The 23,340-nt window shown below is 39.1% G+C and overlaps 1 protein-coding gene across 1 annotated transcript in view; it reads right to left on the bottom strand.

The window, feature by feature from the left end:
• Positions 1 to 657: 657 nt before the first annotated feature.
• Positions 658 to 23,340, bottom strand: part of LOC139729425 (uncharacterized) — a 182,482-nt gene continuing 159,799 nt past the window's right edge. Inside the window, exons 6-9 of the mRNA XM_071640350.1 lie at positions 21,488 to 21,643; positions 18,995 to 19,079; positions 4,618 to 4,721; positions 658 to 2,997 (exon numbers count right to left, since the gene is read on the bottom strand). Coding sequence (XP_071496451.1) covers positions 1,237 to 2,997; positions 4,618 to 4,721; positions 18,995 to 19,079; positions 21,488 to 21,643 — 2,106 coding nt within the window. The 3' untranslated portion in view covers positions 658 to 1,236. The remainder of the gene's footprint in view (positions 2,998 to 4,617; positions 4,722 to 18,994; positions 19,080 to 21,487; positions 21,644 to 23,340) is intronic.

Genomic DNA, 23,340 nt, shown 5'->3' with positions numbered 1-23,340 from the left:
GTCCAGCATTTACTGTGAAAGATTTAGATGATCTTACATAACTAGCCATGTAATACGTTTCCGATATTCTGTCCATCAAGAAGGAAATTACCACAAGAGGGCGCTATAGCACTGGCAATAGCATTAATGAAAGTGTCCCCAATACGGTCAAATGCACACCTTCCTTGTCCACTCATGGCCACATCAAGGTAATGGAGACTGAGTTAACTTGATTGCACTATTCGAGTGAGGCCAGGCGAGGGTAGGTTTCGTCTCTACTCTGGCGAGAGAAATTTCTTGGGCAGTCTACATGGTTAATCATCAATCATAGGGTAGCACATATGCAACGTTTCCCACACGTGCAACATCAGCTGGGATATAATGTCACTTACACACTTAGTTACTGTATCTTTCATGTAAATCGGGGGGAAAATTTACATCATACATTGATAATCTCAAACTGACAGAGTATACCAGAAACGTAAGAGAGACTTTTTCGACAATGCGTCCCGCTGCGGTGGAGAGAGGACCATCCCGTTCCGTCTTTCGTCGTGTAGTCGCCGGCACGCTGCCTTTTACGTCTTAAATATCAACACCAAATATATACACACTCCTGGGAGATAATCTTAGGAATACAAGATATGCGGTGTACATAAGGATGGCTGGGCAGACGCGTGCTCTCGACTACAGTCATTTCACGGATCACAATTTAACCTTTTGCACGTACACGCTCTTTAATCACGCTCCATTGAACTGGAGCATGGGGGTGCATCTGTGCCTTCAATGCTCTCCTATGATTTCTCTGGACTCCTCGTTCCGGGACACCTTGTAACCATGGATACGATGTGATTGATAGGAGGGACGACAGGCTCAGACAATTATTTGAGATGGTTTTCACGTTCATGAGGAAGTGATTTAATGTTCACTCTCGACAAAAGAACTTTCAAGGTCTGTTACTTATGGTTTAATCTTACGATAACTGACATTAGGATAAGAGTTTTTATAAATACTTCATGCAGTTAACAATACCCATTAAAGTGATGTGATCACAACCAGACCTGTTAGCCTGACTGCAACGGAACTTTAACATATGACCAGGAATGATATTGTCTGAATCAATACATTTTACTATCCCTTCCATATATGGACGTATTGCCTACTTCAAAGACCAAAACTTCAATTCTTTACAGCTTGCCGGTGAGTGGTGGGATGAGTGGGTCTGTAATTGGACACTTTTGTGTTTTGGTACAGGAGTCCTTACTGGAAGGCCTGGTGAAATCTTGGTAAGGAGTGCATCCCAGAGAACGGCACCTGGGTGGGGCCCATGTGCTGCATTTGTAAATGGTTCATATGGTTGTCCATGGGGGCAGGATTGAGCACTCCCGTCTGGTCTGGAGTGTGCATCCCTGGTTGAGGTAGTTGAGTTTGGGGGATGTTGAGGGGTGACTGGGGAAGGGTTGCTGGGGGCGTGTTAGGAGGGAGCGACATTGGTGGGGAGGTTGGTGTGGGTGGGGCAGCCGGTGCCAGTGGTTGTTGCTGCATGTTGTTGAGTGGGAGGAACCCCAAAAGCTGGCCCAGGTCCACCCCGCCTGGTCCCAGTGTATCCTGCATCATTTGACCCCGCCCGACACTGCAGGCGTCCAGTCCACCAATGTCCATGGGGTCATTCATCTTATGCACTTCGTTCTTGATTGTAACTTTGGGCGGTATCTGGGACTTGAACCGTGGCACCGGCGGTATCTTCAGCAGCTCGGTGAACTGCTGTGGTTGCGACATGGTGCACGGCGGTGGCGGGAGTGTCGCCGCGGATTGCAGCTGGGGCACCGCCTGCTGCATGGGGTGCATGAATTGCTGCTGGTGCTGCGGCGCCATCGGTGACATCTGTTGGTGATGGTGGTGGTGGGAAAGCTGCTGTTGCTGGTGGTGTGCGTGTTGCTGCAGGTGGTGGGGATGTTGCAGCTGGTGGTGCTGCTGCTCCTGCAGGTGCTGCATCCCCAGCATGTGCTGCACCGTGGTGACCCCGACCGCCTGTAACTGTTCCCCTAATCGTACCCGTAATTCCATATCGTCCTCCTTATGGCTCTTGCGTGTGTGCCGCACCAAGTGGTCCTTGCGGCCAAACCTCTGTCCACACGTTTGACACAAGAAGTCTTTTCTACCCGTATGCACTACCATGTGTCGACGCACATCCTTGCGCGTGTAAAACCTCCTGTCACAATGTTCACACTGATGCTTCTTCTCCTTCACACCCGTCGATTTCCCTGAATGAAGTTTCAAGTGCTGCAGCAGTGTTTCTGTGCTCTCAAAGTCCTTTTCGCACAGCTTGCAGACCAGTTCACCAGACGCCGCCGCGTGCAGCGCGAGGTGCTTCTTGTAGCCCGGCTTGGTGCTGTACACCTTGCCGCACTCCCCGCACCGGAAGGCCTCCTTGTTGGGGTCATGGGTCTGAAGGTGGTTCTTCAGATGATCCTTGCGGTGGAATTTCTTGTTGCAATACGTGCAGCTGTGCATCTTGTTGGGCGAGTGCGTTGCCATGTGTCTCAAAAGCTTGTACTTGGAAATGAACGCCTTGACGCAGCCAGTGTGTGAGCAGACAAAGGGGCGTTCCCCCGTGTGCATATACGTGTGCGTCTTTAGCTTCTCGGCATTCACGAACACCTTGGGGCACTCGGCGCAGCTGTAAGTCTTGGGCTCCTTCTTTGCCCGACCCCTCCTCGGTTTACCCGTTTTGCTCTCCTTCTCCAATTTTATGGTTGGGGCGTCCTCCTCCTTTCCGCCGTGGTTGCTGGCGACGATCAGACCTTCGGCGGTGGCAGCGGCAGTGGCGGCGAATGAGTTGTGGTTGTCGCCCAACTTCAGCTTGGGCTTGCGGCCGCGCTTGGCCCGCTTGTTCTCGCAGGGGTGCGACTCGAGTTGTGCGAATGTGCTGAAAACCTCACTGCAGTTGGAGCATTTCCAGGGTTCTGCGGAGGGACTGCTGTTGTTGTTGTTGTCACTACACTGGTAACTTGTGCTGGCCTGGATATGATATAATGTGGAGTAAAATACATATTTATTAGACCATCCTCATGGTTACATTTGAATTGTTTTTTTGGTTTTTTTGTTTCTCTCAAATTCAATTTTCATTTTAGCACAGGTCATCTCAAAAATATATGTGAATATACATACTGGTGAGCTGTAATGATACATGTTATCTATATACAAACATCTAAACAAAGTACATGCATAAAAAAAATAAATTTAATTTGTAAAATAATGAAGATTTCATAAAAATTGGACCCAAAATAAGAAAGTGATATGCTATTTCAATAAAAATGAATGTTTTCCCAAAACTGTGATGCTACAGCTGTAGTAGCAAACCCCAAAATAACAAATTGGAAAATTGGCAAATCAGGGAATGAGGTTGTGACTACATGGCCTCAAGAGCTGTCTCTTTTGGACACACGTCTTTGTCAGATTTCCTATTCTACCAACATTAATGAGACATAAACAGCATAGTTAGCTTAAAGACTTCTAACAATGGAATGTATCAATCGCACAAAGAGAGAGAGAGAGAGAAAAAAAAAATCATGTTTCTTCAAGCAAACATCACCCATGCCTGAAAACCTTAACTCTGAAGGAAAATCACCACATACGCAATACATGAAATCTAGATTAATTGAAATTTTTTTCTTATCATTCCCCCCCACCCGAAAAAAAAGATATCAAAGTTAAAATTTGATGTACATAAATACATTTGCATGTCCTGACGACCAACTCAGCCGTGAATACTTAAAGCTAACGGCCCAAGACAACAACAATAACAATACACCGATGTCACTAGCACTGACAACTTCACTGTGTGTGATAATAATAATAATAATGATACATTCTGCTTATTTGTATAGCGCATGTTACACTGAAGTCTCTATGCGCTTTACAAACATTTCTATAATAACAATACAATTAGAAAATACATATGTAATACAATACAACTGACTACAACAACAATACAGAAATTACGAAAAATGACCAAAGTATTGATTAAATAAATACGTCTTTAGTTTAGTTTTTGGGTGCCTTGCCCAAGCAGAGCATGTGTTTTAGAGTGCATATGCAAACCTCAAATATGCGCAGCTTGAATGATGTCAATGGCAATCATGAATTGCAAGGCTGAAGGGGTTAAATATTAGAATGAAGAAAGATAATAGTAACAACTAGAAAATCACTCTGAGAGTGCAGACTAATGCAGGTAATTTCCACCCATACACACATGCTGAAAATCGTCCAATTTCTCAATACACAAGCCTTCTGTTTACATCATCAGATTCCAGCTGCACGGTGCCTTGCCCAAGCAGAGCATGTGTTTTAGAGCACGTATGCAAACCTCAAATACGCGCAGCTTGAATTCCCAAGTTCATTGACCCTATATGCCAAAAGATCAACAATCTGTCAAAAATCCATACAAATTCCCAGATTACTACCAAAATTGAATCATCTCTTCCACGTGTCATTACCAGATTTTCCTAAAGTTTCATCCAAATCTGCTATAACTTTTTGACTTATTTTGCAAACAGACAAACAAACAAACTGACACCGACAAATACGTAACCCCTTGGCGGAGGTAACAAGAAGATAACACAAGGAGAAGACACTCACCTCTCCGTGCTCTTGGCGTGAATTCAAAGTCGTGAAGAACGAATCCGCTGCTTGCTCGTGCTTGAATGGTGGTGAGGGGATGGACAGATTGGTCATTTGTTCATCTGGGGAGGAAGAGAAGTTTGAGTTTAGCGGCGTTAGTATCAGGCCGACGGAGAAGACGACCATTTTCACACAGAGTTCCACACGAATCCACCAGTCCCCTATCGCTCATTGTATCCATCTTTCATAAGATCTCACTGGTTCTTAAACTGTCTCATACTCAGCTCATGACGCAGACATTGGTTGGCACTTTAGCAACAAGGCGAGATCAACGGAAATCATTGTGGCAGTGAGTTCAGATAATTCCAATAATATGCATTTGCAGCATGTTCTTGTGTGTGCATTTGTGTTGCTGTAAGCAATGACTCACACACAATCACCCCCCCCCCCAAAAAAAAAAAAAAAAAAAAAAAAATTGGTGTACAATGATGTAACTCCACTCTGAACTTATGCAATTCATGTGTGCAAATCACAAGCGATTATGAAAATATTTTCATCAACACCAGCTAGCAACATTAATCAGGAACACATGTGCCATGCAAAGCAGTCCATGGGCTAAATGTACATTGTAGGCAAGGGGCTACTGCAGTTCGTGAGGGGGTACGATCAAGGCGCAGTGCATATCCACCCTGCCTTAGCGGTCCGTTGGATGGCCAGCACCGGAGTCGGGAAGAGAATAACCGCAGTGGAGTATTACGCAATCACAGGAAGTGTGCAACAAAGAAGTTCATCTATCTCCCAGGGGACAAGGATGAACAGGTGTGAACAGGTGGTAGACCCCACCCCCCCCCCCCTCCACTGCCACACCCCCTCCCCCAAGAGTTGGAGAAGGGGGGCTGACAATAAGGGGTGCGGCAGCTTCTGACCAATAACCACTGCTCTGTTAAGTGTGTGGTGAGCACTCCCTTTAGAACCTTTCCCCCATACTGGGGTTGGGATAAAGCAAATGGGGACAACCGTTTGGTGCCTATTAACGAGAATGCGACAGACACATCCGAATGGGGGAAGAAGGGGGGGAGGGGAAGGAGGTGGCAAGTACATGAATGTTTTGTGGAGGCCCGCTGTCATTAACTAATTAGAGCGAGGTGACAACAACTTGTGTGGGGGTCCAATCCAAATTAAATTGGAGGGGCACAAGACTACCCACTGGTGATATAAACATCTAACATGTTTCCATACATAGATATGAGAGATGCATAAATAGACACTAGGAAGATGTCTGATGCTAGTGCCAGGAACTATATAGAGACATGTGCACATTACGGAAAAGTTACCAGAATCAGCACAACTGAATTATTTCTACTGATATCACACACCAAAAAAGAAAGAAGTTCTATGACACTTGTCCTTTTTGAACCAAAAATCTCATTGCGTTGTATGGAAAATGTCAAGGACAGTTCAGTCTTGTTCTTGCATAAATATCATATAAATTTGTTATGAATGTCAACCTACATGTACACTGTGACAGGACCTTTTTGTATTATCCATGCAGACAAAATGTTGCCTTAAGATTGCATGAATGCTTTCTGACTGTAGATTACACAAAAATAATATTCATGATATTGACTTTTAGAGGGGGAAAAAGGTTCTGACTACACACTGGATGCCAGAATTTCACCTAGCTACATGTACACAGTGTAGAAGAGCTTGAAAATATGAATATCCTAGAAAAAGCCCATTTTACAAAAGAATTATCATTTGCAGGGATCATGATAAAAATAGACTTTATATGCTGCCATTCACAAACATCCATAAAAGAGAAAATACAATTAGATAAATTACTTTACTGCCTGTATATCACTTTAAATCTATTAACTGTGGATGTCTTAATATGTATTGAAGCACCCTCACCAGGGGCTTAGTGTAGCAAGTTGAACCACTGGGTGAAAAAAACAAAAACAAAAAACAACACAATTTTGTTTTCCTGTGCCATGATTCATACACACTGGGCAAGGCCCATAACTCAAGATAGATTGATTTTTGCATCATGATGCAGATCACAATAACCAGCGACATTTTGGTATCCACACATGAGATTAATAAGTTTTTGCATCACTTTACAAAATTGATTTTTGAAAGCTGTTTCGTTTAGACCCTCTTTATCTATTTTTTCATACTGCTATAGAATCACATACAACTTGTGTGTGTGTGTGTGTGTGTGTGTGTGTGTGTGTGTGTGTGTGTGTGTTCAGATCCCCCTTGCAACAAAAAACAAAACAAGCAAACAGCCATGCTACAATTAACAGTGATAATCTTTGGTCAATTGACATCTATCCTTTCTCGCACTCATGCCAACTATTACCACTGCCAGCAGGACTGAACGACATGGTGTTACGAGTAATGAGCCCCCTGGGAGGCGGAGGGCGCCACCTTGGGTTCAAATGAGGCCTGAACTCGGTTTGAAAGGAAAAACATGAGGGGTGGGGGGTGAGACACAGAGAGAGAGGGAAAATCAATACCTTAAGTGGTAATTTACATTCCTATGATCAGCTTTGCGGATTAAACCCCTTCTCTACGTATCAGCCACGTACATGTACACATTGTACATGTATGTAGGGGAACAAATTGGTGTTCGAGTGACAGAGCTCGCAATGTTTCCAGTCGGTAATTCCCGGGGGAATTGTCCTTAACCTTCCCTGTCGTCCACTTCACAAGGAATCCATCTCCCTCAATTTGGACTCAAAATGCCGCATGCGGCCTTCTTCCTTTTTTTTTCTGGCTCCATAACAAAGAACGCTGACACTGTCTTGCACCCCCTTCGCCTTTTCCTTGCCGCCTTGTCTCCCGACATCGTTAAATCTCTTACATGTAGATTATTCAAATAAGACCACATCATATTAAATTGTTTGCCAATTTTAATCTTAGACAGAAAGGTTAGGATGGTTACCACTTAGCGTGATAATGTTGTGAATGTGATATTCCTATCGAACGGTGATACCTGTATTCTGTATTCATTTAACACTCTTTGCTGAGCAGGATATCACTCACAAGTATATTTTTTTCAGATGATAAAAAACAAAATTAAAATTTTGCAATACACATCTATCGTCATGTTGGCGATATAAAGAGATCCAATCATTTGTTGAAAGGAGCAGATTTTTAACGAATCTTTCCACAGGGCTGTCATTGGAATTCACGGGTATCATTTTTTCCCCCATTTTTGACACAACAAACACATGTTTCTCTTTCAACTTTGATCATTAAATGCCAAGATTCTCTATTCCCACTGCGGTAAATTAATTTGCAAGACAATTATTTTAGGCCTTTAATATACATGTATATTCTCGACCCATACTGATAACTATCTGTATTTCATAATGATTCATCTGTTGGATTGCATAGACTAGATCCTGCAAAATAGCATCCATATGGATTAAAGTATGGCAGCAAAATCTGTCGGTCTCCACCACTGTGTTTCATCATGCATAGCTCTGCAAATCACTGTTTAGAAAACTCTTCCTTTCTAGGATCTGGATTTAGATGTGTGGGTGTGAGACTGCTGTTTTCTTGTCGTCGTTTACTAGAGTCATGTGACCAAAGCTAAATCTTCCCACCTGTGACACGTCCCATGGGTCACAGTGCATGTATCGAGTCCCGAGGATTTGCTGCAATTACTGGACACTGGTTGTGACATGTAACCTCCTGTCACTCTCAGTCGTGACGCGGTACATAAGGCTACACACACTCATGATGAGATATATAAAGAAGATAATGTGATTGAATCATTGTTTGTCCACCTACCGCAGTTCTTCCATAGTTGGTATTTTTTTTTTCTTCAGCCAAATTATGCTATTTTCATCCAAGCCTGATGTTGGTTTGTTTCATTGGTTTGCTCTCTGTTCAGAGTAAATGGTACTGTAAAACACGATATATTCGCGGCATGAAAATTTCACGAATTGGAGCTGACAGCCTTTCTCACAGCATGAAATTTTAGTGTATTGCTGCTGCCATCCAATGCACATCGTGTAGGTAAGAACTTTTGGGTGCATTCTAATTTTGCGCATGTTGGCGCTCGCGAAATTTGCAAAATTTAAATGCACTCCCACATTCCTCGTTTTACAGTATACCCAAGAAATGACAACTTCCTGACTCTATGAACCATCTATCTATTAAAATTCATTTCATCTTTATTCTAAAATCCTCTCCATCTACTCCTCCTTCCCACACCCCTCCCCCTGACCCTTTTTTCCTGGGAGACCATATGAAAGAAGAATCATAACAGAAATGATCATGATTCCTTTCATGTACATAACCCGTTGAATACCAGAGCCTAAAATCCCCCATAAACTTTGTACATGACAGAATAGGCTCCTACAGAGAAAGGCTTAATCTGTGATTGTGAATGGGGTCTTTCATAGAGACCATGCATTGGGCATGTGAGTGACACTAGCGTTAATTGCCACACGCTTTTGCGCAACCAACACCAGCTGGCATTGGAGGAAACTGCAGAAAGACAATAGTTCACCGCTCCCTCGTTTTGCGATGCTAAAAAAAAAAAGACAGACAAAAAGATTGATGTAGATTGTGAATAATAGGATGATTTTCCAGAACTCTGCTCTCACAGGGGATTGAGTTTGAATCTTTTTTGCTTCTTCATCATTTTTTGCGCTCTCTCCATAGAGATTATGTCAATCGTTGCCAATTTGCGCTCCCGATAACATCGCCGGGCCGGAGCGACGTGCGCAGCAGACAAGAGCGTAAATTTGTCAGCGGCGAGGACTGGCGGAGGTTTTTCCAAAGCCTCGTCGAGAGCCGCTAGGAAATCAAACTGATTGGGGAGCACTTAGCGCGAGGAAATGGGATAATACGAGGTATTGACACTTGCGGTTTAAACTTGGAAGAGAGAGAGCATCTGTGACTACAAGGCCATCACGTGGAGTAATTGTCGGCTGCGATATTACGCGGACGCGGCCGAGGCGCTGGCAACGTTATCCCGGTGTGACTTGTTGAATTAAACATCTTGATGCGATGAAGAATCAAGGCATGTCATGTGTCTTTTCACACCGACTTCTTTGACTGACAGTTGGTGTTAAATACAGGGAACAAGTGTACTACTTTCCAACATCCTGTAGAAGTTACAAGTGGTATGTAGAGTGAATACACAATTACAAATATACTTTGAAAAACAAAATATAATAAAGAAGATAATATCAATTGATATATTCATTTGGAATACAAGTAGTGAAACACACACAAAAAAATCTACAAGAATTCAAACTTGAGAAGTTATGATCACTTCAAGAATAGTCAATCATCAGGTTGAATTAGTTGCGTTACTTTTGTGATGATCTGTAAGAATATCCCTTCCCTTTTTTTTTTCAGAAGATATACATAGAATGGCTGCTGACATGGATTTTCTACCATGAGTATTTTTTCTTTGTTAACTCATTTGGTGAAATTACTTTGAGACACTTCTGCGATGACCTGCAAAAATATATCTTTATTTATCTATTTATCATTTTTGGGCGGTCGGCAGATGAACAGAAAAAATTGCTGACATGGATTAAACAGAATTTTTTTTCCTCCTTTGTTGAAATGTTCAATTCCAACATTTTTGGACCAATGAATGAAAACTTAGAATTTTTTTTAAAAAGCTTCAGAGGAAAGACCATGCTCTAAAATGTAAAACACATGAATGTAATTTGTGTCCATATTGCATTACTTCAAAAGAGAAACCCAGGTTCCCTGCATTTTAATATAGACTTATCAAAGAATCAGTTAACCCACAATTCTCAGGTGCCATACATTCATCAAAGTTTACTTTTTTGATAATAATGAATCCTACTCTCAAGCTAAGGTGGCTACAGCAAGGTCCATATAAAATTGAAACAGCCACACTCACAACTAAAATATATACACAGATACATTTGTAAATGTAGCTTGTACCAATACTGCATCATTTCAAAAGAGAAACCCAGGCTCCCTGCAATTGTAGAGTAACAAAGAATCGGCAAGCCCACAATTCCCAGGTGCCAAACATTAATCAAAGTTTACTTTTTTGATATAATGATTGATGCATTTTACTCTGAAGCTGAGTTGGCTACTTGTACATCGGTACACATCTGAAAATGACACAGCCAAACTCTTCAAGTAAAGTTTGCTTCAGGGAAAGCGTTAGCACTGCCCTCTATGTGACACACACACATGCATGCCCAGTGGATGAGGATGGTTGATTTCCGTGGTTATCTAATGCCGGATTACGGCTCCTAGATGTCACATGTGCGTTTACTTACTGGCGATCAAGCTGTCGCGCAGCTTTTTATTAATTTATAATTTCTTATATTTTGCCTCTGTGATCATGGGATGCGGAGAGTCATAACAGCTGTAATGGCTGGGGGTGGGGGGTTAAAACTCTTTTTCATACACTGTGAATGACGCTGTGATATGGTAATAGTGGTGTTGGTTGGGGGGGGGGGGGGTTGCAGCTCTTTTTCACACAACGATTTTATACATGATTGCACGGTCATTACTGTGACAACTCGTTCTCACAACCTGTCATTTAAAGCAGACTGTTGCGACAATTGTGGAAAGGTTGGAAATGAACAGAAAAAGAATATATATTATGAATTGTAAACAAGTTCGACATACTGAGTCATGAGGGCCAATTATTCCTCTTCTACACTATATACCTTTATCTTTCTGTATACTATCTGTCTTGTTGGGTTTTTCTGAAAAAAAGTATGATGTATATATCTATCCATCTTTCTACCTACACGTATCTATCTTACATTTTTATCTATCTATCTTTTAATCTATCTACATGATGTTGTATCTATTAATCTATCTATCTATCTATCTATCTATCTATCTATCTATCTACAGTAGCTATCTTTTCACCTATCCAGCTATCTATCTCTCTATCTATCTGTCTATTAATTGATCTATCCTATACTATCTATCTATCTATCTATCTATCTGTCTGTATTACATCTGTAAAGATTATACACAAGATCTATTGCAAAAGAAGAATCACCACTGTTGCTACTGCAAACAAGCATTCAAAAAAGAAAATATTATAGTGTGTGGCTACGCCATCTTTATCTGTTCAACCTGATCATCTTGCAAGACATCACTTTGGGACTTTAAACACAAGGAAGACTGCTAGGATTGACATTACGCTGAAAACTGTGCTGTTATGACGTAATGTATATTTCACATATTTTGTATAATTTGTATATTTCATATACTGCATGTAAACTGATTTGCTGTAATGGTTGTAAAAGAAAGAATTTGTGACATTGGAAATAAAAATTGATTTGAATTGAATGGGATTAAAAAAAATGTATAGACTGTATATAAGAAGTACATGTGGCAAAGCCATAGGTGCTCTACAAATGCAGTATGAAGTCAATGTACATTTAATACAAAAACTAAACTTGTTCTTCTTTTTTTTTTAACTGTGCAATTCTCCAGTAGTTGAGCATTTGCCTCCATCAACACCCAAATTCACTGTTTGGGCATAATGTATTAGATTTATAGACAACAGAGAACACCTACCACAACTTGTACTCGTTTCCATGACTACAATCTAACCTCTGAAAAAAATGCTTACAGTGGTGTAAAATTTTTGAGTATTACTACATTTGAAGGATAAAATTAAAGAAGCCTGAGAATAGTGAAGCCACTTAAGAGTTAAATATGCTCTTCCCACACCATTAAAGACCTACTGACATTTGATAATTTTCAAGAAACTTGGCAAAAACCATGGAAAACCAGCAACCAACCAACCAAAGAAATTGTGCATTTCTGCCACTTCATTCAAAGGCACACACACACTACCTACGAAAATCTGTCTCTGCACTTTTCAATGTACATGTAGATACAGTGTAACTGCAAATCTTATAATTCAGTAGATAGGATTCCTACGAATGCAAATGGGAGAAAACATCATTAAAATATGAATCACCTACCTCTCAAACAATCACTTTTAGTCAAGTGTTCACAATAATTGGAATACATGATATAGTAAAGTTATTTCCTTAAACTGAATTAATGTAATATTCCTAGTGAATTATTTGCTTCTAGGTCATTTTATAATCTGATGATCTACAAAGTCAAGAACATGATCCTATGGGCAACAATCACTTGATAGATAATTAAACTACTTGTCATGAAAAAAAAAAAGAACAACAAACAACCAGTAGGTACATTGTATGAACACAAGCATACACAAGCTTTGAACAAATCTTAGAAGCTGTTGATGTGCAAGAATTGCAGAACCCGCTCTGTATCAGACTCATGAGGCTGAATACATGTGTATGAAATCTCTTCATCTTGACCTTTAACACACAATACACAGACATTGTACACACAATAGATGATGAGCAGTTACGGCGAAGATGACACATTCCTGAATTTTGAATCATTTCAGAGGAGCATCCTGTACTTGCACTTTTTATTGGTAGTATTAAACTCCCGCGACCCAGGTCCCAGAGTACGGGGGGAGTCGGGAGTGACTAAGCTCAGTACGTGGTCTGGGCGCAAAGCCGCAGAGAAATGCAAAAGGAAGTAATTGCATAAACAGAGACGAGGAAGAAAAAACAGACTTTGTGTACAAACAAGATTCCCAGGTGATGGTATCGACTTTAAAACAATCCATCAAACTGTCACAGCTCATTTGAGTTTACAAAATGGTTTTCTAGACAGACTGTCTTGTATGTATCATGGCTTCGTCTGGTCGACTGTAATAAATGTCTATCATCTTTCAACGGTCAGTTCCGATTCTGGACAACCAAGAATGGTACTTACGACCATTTTCACCTAACAATTTTTCAACACATGTAAAGCAATGTGATACACAGCAAAACAGAAGAAGGAATTTTGATAATTTTAGAGCAAGGAAAGCATTACATCATTATAATTTTTTTTTGAAGTTTTGGATTGATCATACCATCCGAAAACCTGTAGTTTGGTTGTTTTCACCATACCTACATTTGGAATGCATCATGTTTTTGTTGGTGTTGTCAATAGTGCAATTTGGCAACTGTTTAAATAGTTATAACAGATTTCAAATACCAATGAACTTTCCTTGATCAAAGCTCTTTTTTTTTTTCCCTTGAGAGAATAGGTATAGATGAATATTGAAGCATATGACATAATGATGAAAAGTTGTGACGACAAACATGTGATAATGGGTTGGGATGTTCTGAAGAGTTTAGATATTGAACATAATTTCAAATTTGCAAGATTTAATACCTTTTACTATTAAAAATATGTGTATCATAACAGAGTGGAATGATTTATATAGAGGTACCATTCACTGGCATCTATCCTGAATGTACACACTTGCAGCAATTATTATTTTTCTCTTTCCTAAGAGCCTGGCCAAATGCATCCGTAGGTAACGGAGAGAAGTGATTCCCACAACTGCACACTTTTTCACGTTTGCAAACGGGGCTAAAATTACCCACCCAGTAAGAGGTGCAAGCGAGCTTGTGATAACAGCATCTCTGTGGAGTGCTCGTTCTTCCCTGGAAAAATGACTAAGATTTGGGTATTTTCACGCCGAAGGAAGCAAACGGTAGATAAGCGAGCATCCAATCGCCTAAATCCCTTCTTAATGTAAGTGACATTGAATTGCCGTGATTCACGCCATGGAAAGCCACACTAAGCTGCCGAAGCCGCACATCATAAAGGTGACGCTATGAATATACATACGTGAGGGGAAAATTCGACAAAAATAGTGCGGTTCTCGTTAACAGATTTCCCAGACTTTGCTTGCCACAGCAGTGGAAAAGGGAACAATCTGCAAATTTAAGACACTTCAGTGGAGTTTTGAAAATCTAAATGTACAGCACTGTGATCACTCATGATGCTCTACAAGTATATCTTTCAATACATACTTTGGTTCGAGAAGAGCAGTCACAGTGTACAATGTTAAAATTTTATAAAAATAAAAGAAAACAAACCTAGGCATATCTATCTTTAAAATTTTAAGGATTCACAGCTGGATATTTATCCTGTAATTATTTAATCATATATCTACCAATTTAACTTTATATTTTCATCATTTATTCAGAAAATCATTTATTCAATTTTTCATGAATCTGTCTCTGCATGTGTGCCTATGCCTACATTGTAAATCTGTACATTGCACATTATTGTAATACACAAAGCAAACTTTTCTTTAGCTGTTGCTCTAAGCCAATCAATTTATGACAAGTACACTGTATGTGATCTCGTAAAAACGTGAGCTTTGATCTTCAGTTGATTGTGATCACTCTTCACGCAGAATTCATGTGAAAAGTCTTACAATCATATCAATTTCTTATCCACCTGAAGTTTAGGAAGAAAAGATGACATTTCACTTACAGACATGAACATTAATAAGTTCATGCTAAATCAAGACTGAATTATCAAATTATGATTTATGCATTTAAGCTACTTGCTTACCCCCCCCCCCCCAAAAAAAAAAAAGAAAAAAAAAGAAAAAAAAAAAAAGAAAAAAAAAGAAAAAAAGAAAAAAAAACCCACCAAACCATAACCAAAACAAAAACAAAATATCTGTCAATGTCCATCATAAAAGTGTGTATATGTCTGTCTATGTATTATCATTTGTCCTGGTTGCGAAAAAGTGAGAATGCAATATATACTCCTAGGAATTCCAAGATTCCTGTATAAAGTGGTCAAAATATTTTGAGGCATAATGGTTAGAGGATTTCTTAATCAGAAAGTTGGGTACCAAACACATTTTACACAGTCCAAGTGGTCCAGAACTTAATAGTGCTCACACTAATGGACCATAAAAAGATGAATGATTCTGGTAACTCCTCTTTGTATGCGTTCATATCCTAAACATCACACCACATGCCTCTTGTTTTTTGAGATCACGAATCCTCATCAAGGAAAACCTGTGGCCAATGACAGAAGACTTGCTGCCTTGTCCAACGGCTTTAGTGTGACAAAGTTCACGGAACACGCCGACGCATAGGCCCAGATAATATGTATCATCCCAGGGTTCAATTGTGGTGTGGTTACCACAGCTGTGGCGTGAGCCACGGTGGATCACGATGCGGTCACTTCGAGATCCACACTTCCTCTTTCGCTTCAATGCCTTCAATATGAGATTACCACAATTTTCATCCACGTATACTGTACATGTACATGTGCTATGTATTCCTTTCACTTCCTTGCATGCGTAACACATGTATGTACAACTTATCACCCACGACATAGTGCGCTTACCAAAAAGTCTCTTGTAAAAGTGAAAAGGAGAAAAATAAATTAAAAACAACATTTTTTTTTTTTGGTCTGCATTCTTCCTGTATATTGTTCCTCACACTCAGTTACTACTGGGACCTACAGTGTAGGCTTTACAAGCTTGCTTTTAAAGGAAACCCAAACCCAAAGAGAAATGTGGATTGAGTGAAAGCAGCAACATTAGTAGAACATATCAGTGAAAGTTTGAGGAAAATCCAGTCGATTGATGCAAAAGTTATGAATTTTTAAAGTGTTGGTGTTGGAACCGCTGGATGAGGAGACTACTAGAGGTTATGGCATCATGCGTGGACAACAGTATAAAGAGAATATAAAGGGAATTTCACAAAAAATTAATTTTTCATGAAAATTACACATTCCATCAACTTGATACTGACATATGTTAAGGGTGGCAATTATTCCCCCTGCTTTCTGAAAGCGGTTTATGGTCAAGTGCTCTTTCATTTTGCTAGAGTGTGAATTTTTGTGGAATTCCCTCTATATTTTCTTTATATTGCTATCCACACATGACATCATAACCTCTAGTAGTCTCCTCATCCAGCAGTTCCAACACCAAAACTTTAAAAATTCTCAACTTTTGTATCACTGTCCGATTTTCCTCAAACTTTCACTGATGTGTTTTACTAATGTTGCTGCTTTCACTCAATCCACATTTCTCTTTGGGCTTGGGTTCCTTTAAAGTAAGAATAATGTTGCTTAGGTTTAACGCAGGATAAAGGAGAGGAAATTATTATAAAAAATAACTGTCGTCAGTCAAAACTGCCAGCATAATGTTAGAAAATACATGTACAATCTATTGTGTAACTGCTTGTAGCAACTCGTTGTGTGAATATTGTGGAATATTTGCAAGTACACAAGTGTGACTTTATGGCGGGACATGCTAAAGAGGGCTGAAATTCGAGCTCTCCAATCTGTCCTCACCTGCTAACCTCGACCTCATTCACAACCTAATGCATGCAGCAAACCCCCCAAAACCACAGATCTACCTTCCACGTCCGTCGTCGCTACTTGGCGCACAACTGGCGCAGTCCTTGACTGTGGAAACGGGGACGGGAGCGCACGCATGTGACAGGGGAGGTCGACGGTTGATATTCGTGCAAGTCGCACTACTAGGGAACTCCCCTTCGTGGGAAGACCTACCTCCCCCCCCCCCCCTTCTCCCTGTGACTGCAGACTGACCCCCACTGACTTGCCATTCATGACTGAGCCAGGAGGGCGGGTCATGCCAGCTGGACCTCGGCCTAAACAAACTGCCGCCCAGAAAGTCTTGGCATTCAGTCAGACTCTAAAGTACATGTATGTTATGATCACATTCCTCCCCAATCCAAATTTTTTCTTCTTTCCATTCACGATCAAAATCCACCTGCTTCTACGAGCATTAAAGGGATGGTATATGGTTTTGGCCAAGATGAGGCTTCAGCTTTCCAACCTTTTTTTGGTGAGATAATGAGAAACTTTTTATGAAATATGACAGAGCATACAATTCTTAGAGGAATTCAATGTTTATAAGACAAACATTGGGTTTTAAAATGGCTGAGATATTCAAAAACAAAGAGGTCTTAATGAAATATAAAGTGGAACCTTTTTTATCAGGACTACTTTCTTTTTTGAGATCTTAGCCCCTTCAAAACTGACTTTCATCAAATAAACATTGAATTCCTCTTTAATAGAACTGCATGCTCTTTGATATTTAATCCGCAGTTTCTAATTATCTTGGAAAAAGTTACATTGTAAAACTGAAACCCCATGTCCCAGCCAAAAACTATACCATCCCTTTAAGTGAAAGGGAATAGTACAGCACACTGCCAAGAATTCAGGACTTTGGCATAAAGAGGGAGAGAGAGGAAGAGTGAGAGAGTGGGAAGAAACATTACAGAGGAAGAAAAATCTTCAAACAAGAGATGGAATGTTAAAGGGATCGTATAGTTTTGGTTGAGACCTAATTTCAGGTTTCTAACATTTTTTTGGTGAGATAATGAGAAACCACATATGAAATATGAAAGAGCATGTAATTCCATTAGGAATTCAATGTTTATTTGATGAAAATTGGTTTTGAAATGGCTGAGATATCCAAAACAGAGCGATTCTAACAAGTGTGGGACCCATACTTTATTACGATCGCTTTGTTTTACTTTGTTTTTGGATGTTTCAGTCATTCCAAACCCGATTTTCATCAAATAAACTTTGAATTCTTCTTAAAATGGTATGCTCTGTACTATTTCATAAATGTTTTCTTGGTATCTCGCAAAAAGTTAAAAGTCCAATTCTCATCTCCACCAATACTGTACTATCCCTTTAACACGTTGGTATCAAAGATGGGCAGATGGATGAGCTGACGGACTATAGATCAATAACAAGATTGATAATAATAATAATAATTGCATTTATATGGGGCTTTATACTGGTGTTTCTAAGCGCAGTTACTGATAAAGTAGTAAATGTGGATAATGCACTCAAAAGAGATTTAGATAGAGAAATCAAATTGAAAGACAAAAACTAGTAAGGAACATCAATGAAGAAGTAAACATCAGCATTGCATGCGATATTCTGCAGAAAATATAGCTTGAAAACAAAACAAATTTATGCATTGATTTTGCTTTCATTGATATACAGCACTGAAAGCTACTTATTTTGCAAATTTCTTGCATGATTTACCAAAGGTTGCCAACAATGCTGCAGAGAAAAATGAAATTTCAAACACACTTTGTGCAGCCACATAGGGCACGACTACAGGCAAAACATCAGAATGGTTTTAATCATTCTGAAACTTCTCTGAATTTAGAAAGAAAGAGAATGACTGTGAATATAGATATGAACATAGTCTATACTATGTTCATATATTTCACAGTCATTCATATATCGAAATATCTATGTATCTATATATCTAAATATCCAAATATCCAAATATCCAAATATCCAAATATCCAAATATCCAAATATCCAAATATCCAAATATCCAAATATCCAAATATCCAAATATCCAAATATCCAAATATCTAAATATGTAAATATGTAAATATGTAAATATGTACATATGTAAATATCTAAATATCTATATAGATCGTATATCTATATATCTATATACATTGTATATACAATGTGTATATCTACCGCTCACCTTGTCTGCCGAGTATGTGCGTGTTGAGTAACTTGGCATAATCCGAGGCATACCACACCTTGAGTTCTGTGTGGGGTGTAATTGGCTGGGGAGGGGGCGAGAGATGGAGAGCAAGGAGACAAAGAAAATGTAATGAAATGAATACAGAAAAATATCATACAGTAATATGCAAATATGCTATAAATATATATGTCACACACACTTGAATCATTCATATCTCTGAACGCATCTGTATGTAAATAAAAAAAAAAAATTGTGTGCGAATCGAATCCTACCAACAGAAGTTTATTATGACATAACATATACTGTAGAAATTTACCCCAAAAAAAAGGCAAATAAAAATGAAACCCCCTCCATCACCCTCTTCATTTCCTATTCTGATTCATATAAAGACTGAAATATATCAATGTATATTTCAGTGACAGTCCATCCTTTTCATTAGCCTATCTAAACGAAATAACTTCCAACCATTGTCATAACCAATTCAGGACAGAAGGAAGACCATCTTATTCCAGATAGTGAGAGAAACAAACCTAACATGAGCATACTGCTTTAAAAAAAAAAAGATTAAAAAAGATAAAAAGGGAATGTAGCCCTAAACTTGTCCAGTGCATAGAGCTGTATTGATTAACCATACATGGTAAACTTTGAAAGATGACATACAGAACACTACTGAATATAAATACACAATCCTGCAAAACCTAAAAATTAACAAAATTTTTATTAATCCATGACTGGTGTGTACCAGAGTGACTATATAACCGACAAAAAAAGTGATGAAACTGACTTTGATATGAAATAGATTTAAGTAAAAGAAAAAAAAGTTGGAAAGCTCAATTAACACTTTACTGTAAAAAAAAGCAATCAATAAACAAAAATAAAAATACCACTATAAAACATACACAAATCATGATTTGTGTTTGTTTTTTTTATGCCCCCAAGTGATGAATACCATTTCATTTTCAAAAACAATCAATATCACAGACTGATACTTCACAAATTCTCTCTCAAAACACAGTTCTGTGAATGCATTATCTCTCATCCAGCGCAGTTGCACACACAGTGAATTTGGTTGTTTACTGCACATGTGTTGACTTTATTTATGGATGTGACATTTGAATCCATTGAGCTCCTCTGAGCAGGGGTAAATAATAAGAAAATGCAATTATTTCGTCTGCAGGGAAATGGATAAAATTTCAGCCACTTAGGAATACCTAGATCCCGCGTCAGGCGGAGCAGAACAGGATCAAAATATTCACGATTTGACACGGTGACAGAGCATTTCTGCTGTGAATCCTGCCAGGCACCTTTTTCTTTTTCTTTTTTTAAATACAAATAAATATCAACTTCTGTTGCTTACGTATGTAATGTGAATGAAACAGTATGTCACCATGGAAACTGGCTACTTCTATGACTTTTTTTATTTTCATTCATGTTGATAAGTATTATTAAGAGGCTAGGGGCACTGGTATAAGGAACTAGGATTTCTTATTTGAGCTTCTGCTGAAGTTACAACTTTATGCCAGGGAAGTTATTTGAACCTCATTCTTTTCTGTAAGATTTTCAATGATATACTTTGTGGTCAAAGTTAGACAATGTCTGTATGATAAGTTCCTTCTATCATAACTAGTGGACCTTGGGCACTAGCATTTGTATTTACTGATAGATGCAAAGGCTACATTTATGTGGACAAAAACCTGCTTTCAATGATCCAACAAGATCTTTTTTGTTTATGTGTTTTTATTCTTCTATGGTGAAGCAAAAAAAAAAGAAGAGGAAAAAGAAAAAGGAAAGAAAAGAAGCATTATTCATGAGAAATTGTGCTAAGATCGATAGGTGAAATATGAATTTGCTCAGCATTTTCCCTGTGCAAATTAAGTGCACACTTGTGCATGTTTCCATCAAATGTAATATCTAAAAATGAACATTTGAACTGATCCTATAACTCATATGTTTTAAGGGAATTAGATCTGTTTAACTTGAAGTGTGCTTTTTTTAAATATATATCCTTTTCCTTCTTCCTTTGTGAGAAAATTGTGCTAAATAATTGGAAGACATAATGTGAATTTGCCATTTTTCCCATTTTTCCTATTAAAGCTAGTCTGGTGCACACTTGAGCCTGTTTGCATTAAAAGTCAAAACTAATCACACTTTTGAATTCATTCTTTAACCTCTAAATTTATCATTTACTCATATATAATATGGTAAACGGATCTGCTGTTCATGTTCCTTTTCTTTTTAATGCATGACAAGATGTGCTATAAGACTTGCAACAAACAATATGAATTTGTATCTTTTAATGTCGTATCTTTTAGCAAATAATCAAAGAGCTTTCACACAACATGCTTGTATGACTTCAAGATCTACTGTCACACACAAGCTAATGTATATATTTAGGCAAATATATATCTTAGCAATATATACATCCTAATGCATGTACATGTAACTGGTCACTTAATTTGTACACACATATCTCTCAACAAGCTTTAATACCTTGCACGTGGAGAAATAGACATCCTCGTTGAACTGGTAGGCGACAATGTTTTGCTCGCTGTAGCTGGACGCAGCCCGGACGAACATCATCCAGCTACAGTTACTCTCATCATTGATGTCGAGAGAGGCCTTCTCCTTACCATCCTTGTCAAAAATCTGCAGGATGAGACGATGAGGGATACAAACGAGAGAACAGAAATGTGGTTAGTGTCCAACATTACTCCTTTGTCTTCTTGGAGAAAGTTTTTAAAGGAATCGTATAATTTTGGTTGAGACTGAACTTCAGGTTTCTAACATTTTTGGGTGAAATAATGAGAAACCTCTTCAGAAATATGAAGAAGCATGTAATTCAAGAGGAATCAAATTCTTATATGATGAAAATTGGTTTTGAAATGGCTGACATAACCAAAAGAGAGCAATCCAAATAAAAGGCGGGACCCGCCATTTATTACGATCACTTTGTTTTACTTTGTTTTTGGATGTCTCAGCCATTCCAAAACCGATTTTCATCAAATAAACTTTGAATACCTCTTAGAATTCTCTGTATCCTCTGTACTATCTCATACATGGTTTCTTGGTATCTTACAAAAAGTTAAAAGTCCAAATCTCATCACCACCAATACTATACCATCCCTTTAATGTAGCATATCAAATTTAGAATAGTGGCATATTGATGACAATACTGTCTGGAATGTTACAATTAGACAGTTCAAATCTGATTGAATACAAGCCATTTTCAATTATATGTTATTCCTTCTTTTTCTCTTTTCCTTGTTTCTCTTTCTTTGTGTACATGTAGCTTGTTCTATGGAATGTTTACGGTCAGCTTCTTTTTTCTTTATTTTTTTTGCAGTACACTGGACATGCACTGAGGGTGTCAGACGAAAACAAAATACAGAGAGCTTTCTTTCTTCATGTTTTATGTAATTCTTGTGAATTATTTCTGTTTGGAATTTACCCAAGAAAGGCCTGTAGGCCATTTTTGCTTTCACTACTCTCTGAGATATTCTGGTACCAAGAAAGTAATCTTTGTTGTCTTTTAAGTTTTTGTCAGATTTTGGAAAGCAGACTCTAAATGAAATATATCAAATAGAATGAAATTTTCACAGATGAGCCAAATTGGAGCAAACACAATAAAAGTCTGTGAGCTTTAAAATAGACTGATTTGTGAGTGCGTGTATGTGTTTGTCCATGTGTTATAGAGTTTGAGGCATTCCGTTTAATACATTTGATGCATGAAGTAACGGGTATAGGTCGGGGGGGGGGGGGGGGTCTCCTGGGAAGTATGAAGCTCATGGCAAAAAGTTCTAGGCAGGCATTTGTCCAAAGCACAACGCAAGCCACGGTTACACTGCCGTCACCCAGTACGAGACAGGGAGTGCAGTGGCCGCGTGAGCGTCTGGGAAGGGTCTGTCCCAGACTCGTTAGCTTGTCACGGTCAATTTCTGGAACTGGAGTCAGGAGGATTCAATGCCAGCCTTACTCTCGGTGGGAGTACCACTGGCTTTATAGGAATCCCGCTCCTCGCTTCGAGCGGCGAAGAGACGCCAAGAAATCTAGACTCCGGCACATGAAGACAATGTACTGTCTTGTCTTGAACATGGGCAATGCATCGAAAAATGCAGCCGTTCACGCCTCAAAAAAAAAACCACTAATGTCAGAGAAACAGAGACACAGAAACATAGATATACAGAGAAAATGGAAGACTGATAAAGAGAGGGTGAAAAAAAAAATTACTCCAAATGTTGGCTCGCCACTATTGGATAAGCAGTTTTCAGCAGCATTTTTTGCTACACTAAAGAGAAGGTGAGATAAAAAGATAGATAGAGAAGGATGGATAGAAAGGGAAAATA

Source organism: Diadema antillarum, unplaced genomic scaffold (genome assembly GCF_040938485.1).
Source record: "Diadema antillarum isolate AM-2024a unplaced genomic scaffold, OU_Dant_1.0 seq00000239_RagTag, whole genome shotgun sequence".
Classification (NCBI taxonomy): domain Eukaryota; kingdom Metazoa; phylum Echinodermata; class Echinoidea; order Diadematoida; family Diadematidae; genus Diadema; species Diadema antillarum.
This window is presented reverse-complemented; position numbering and strand designations above follow the sequence as displayed.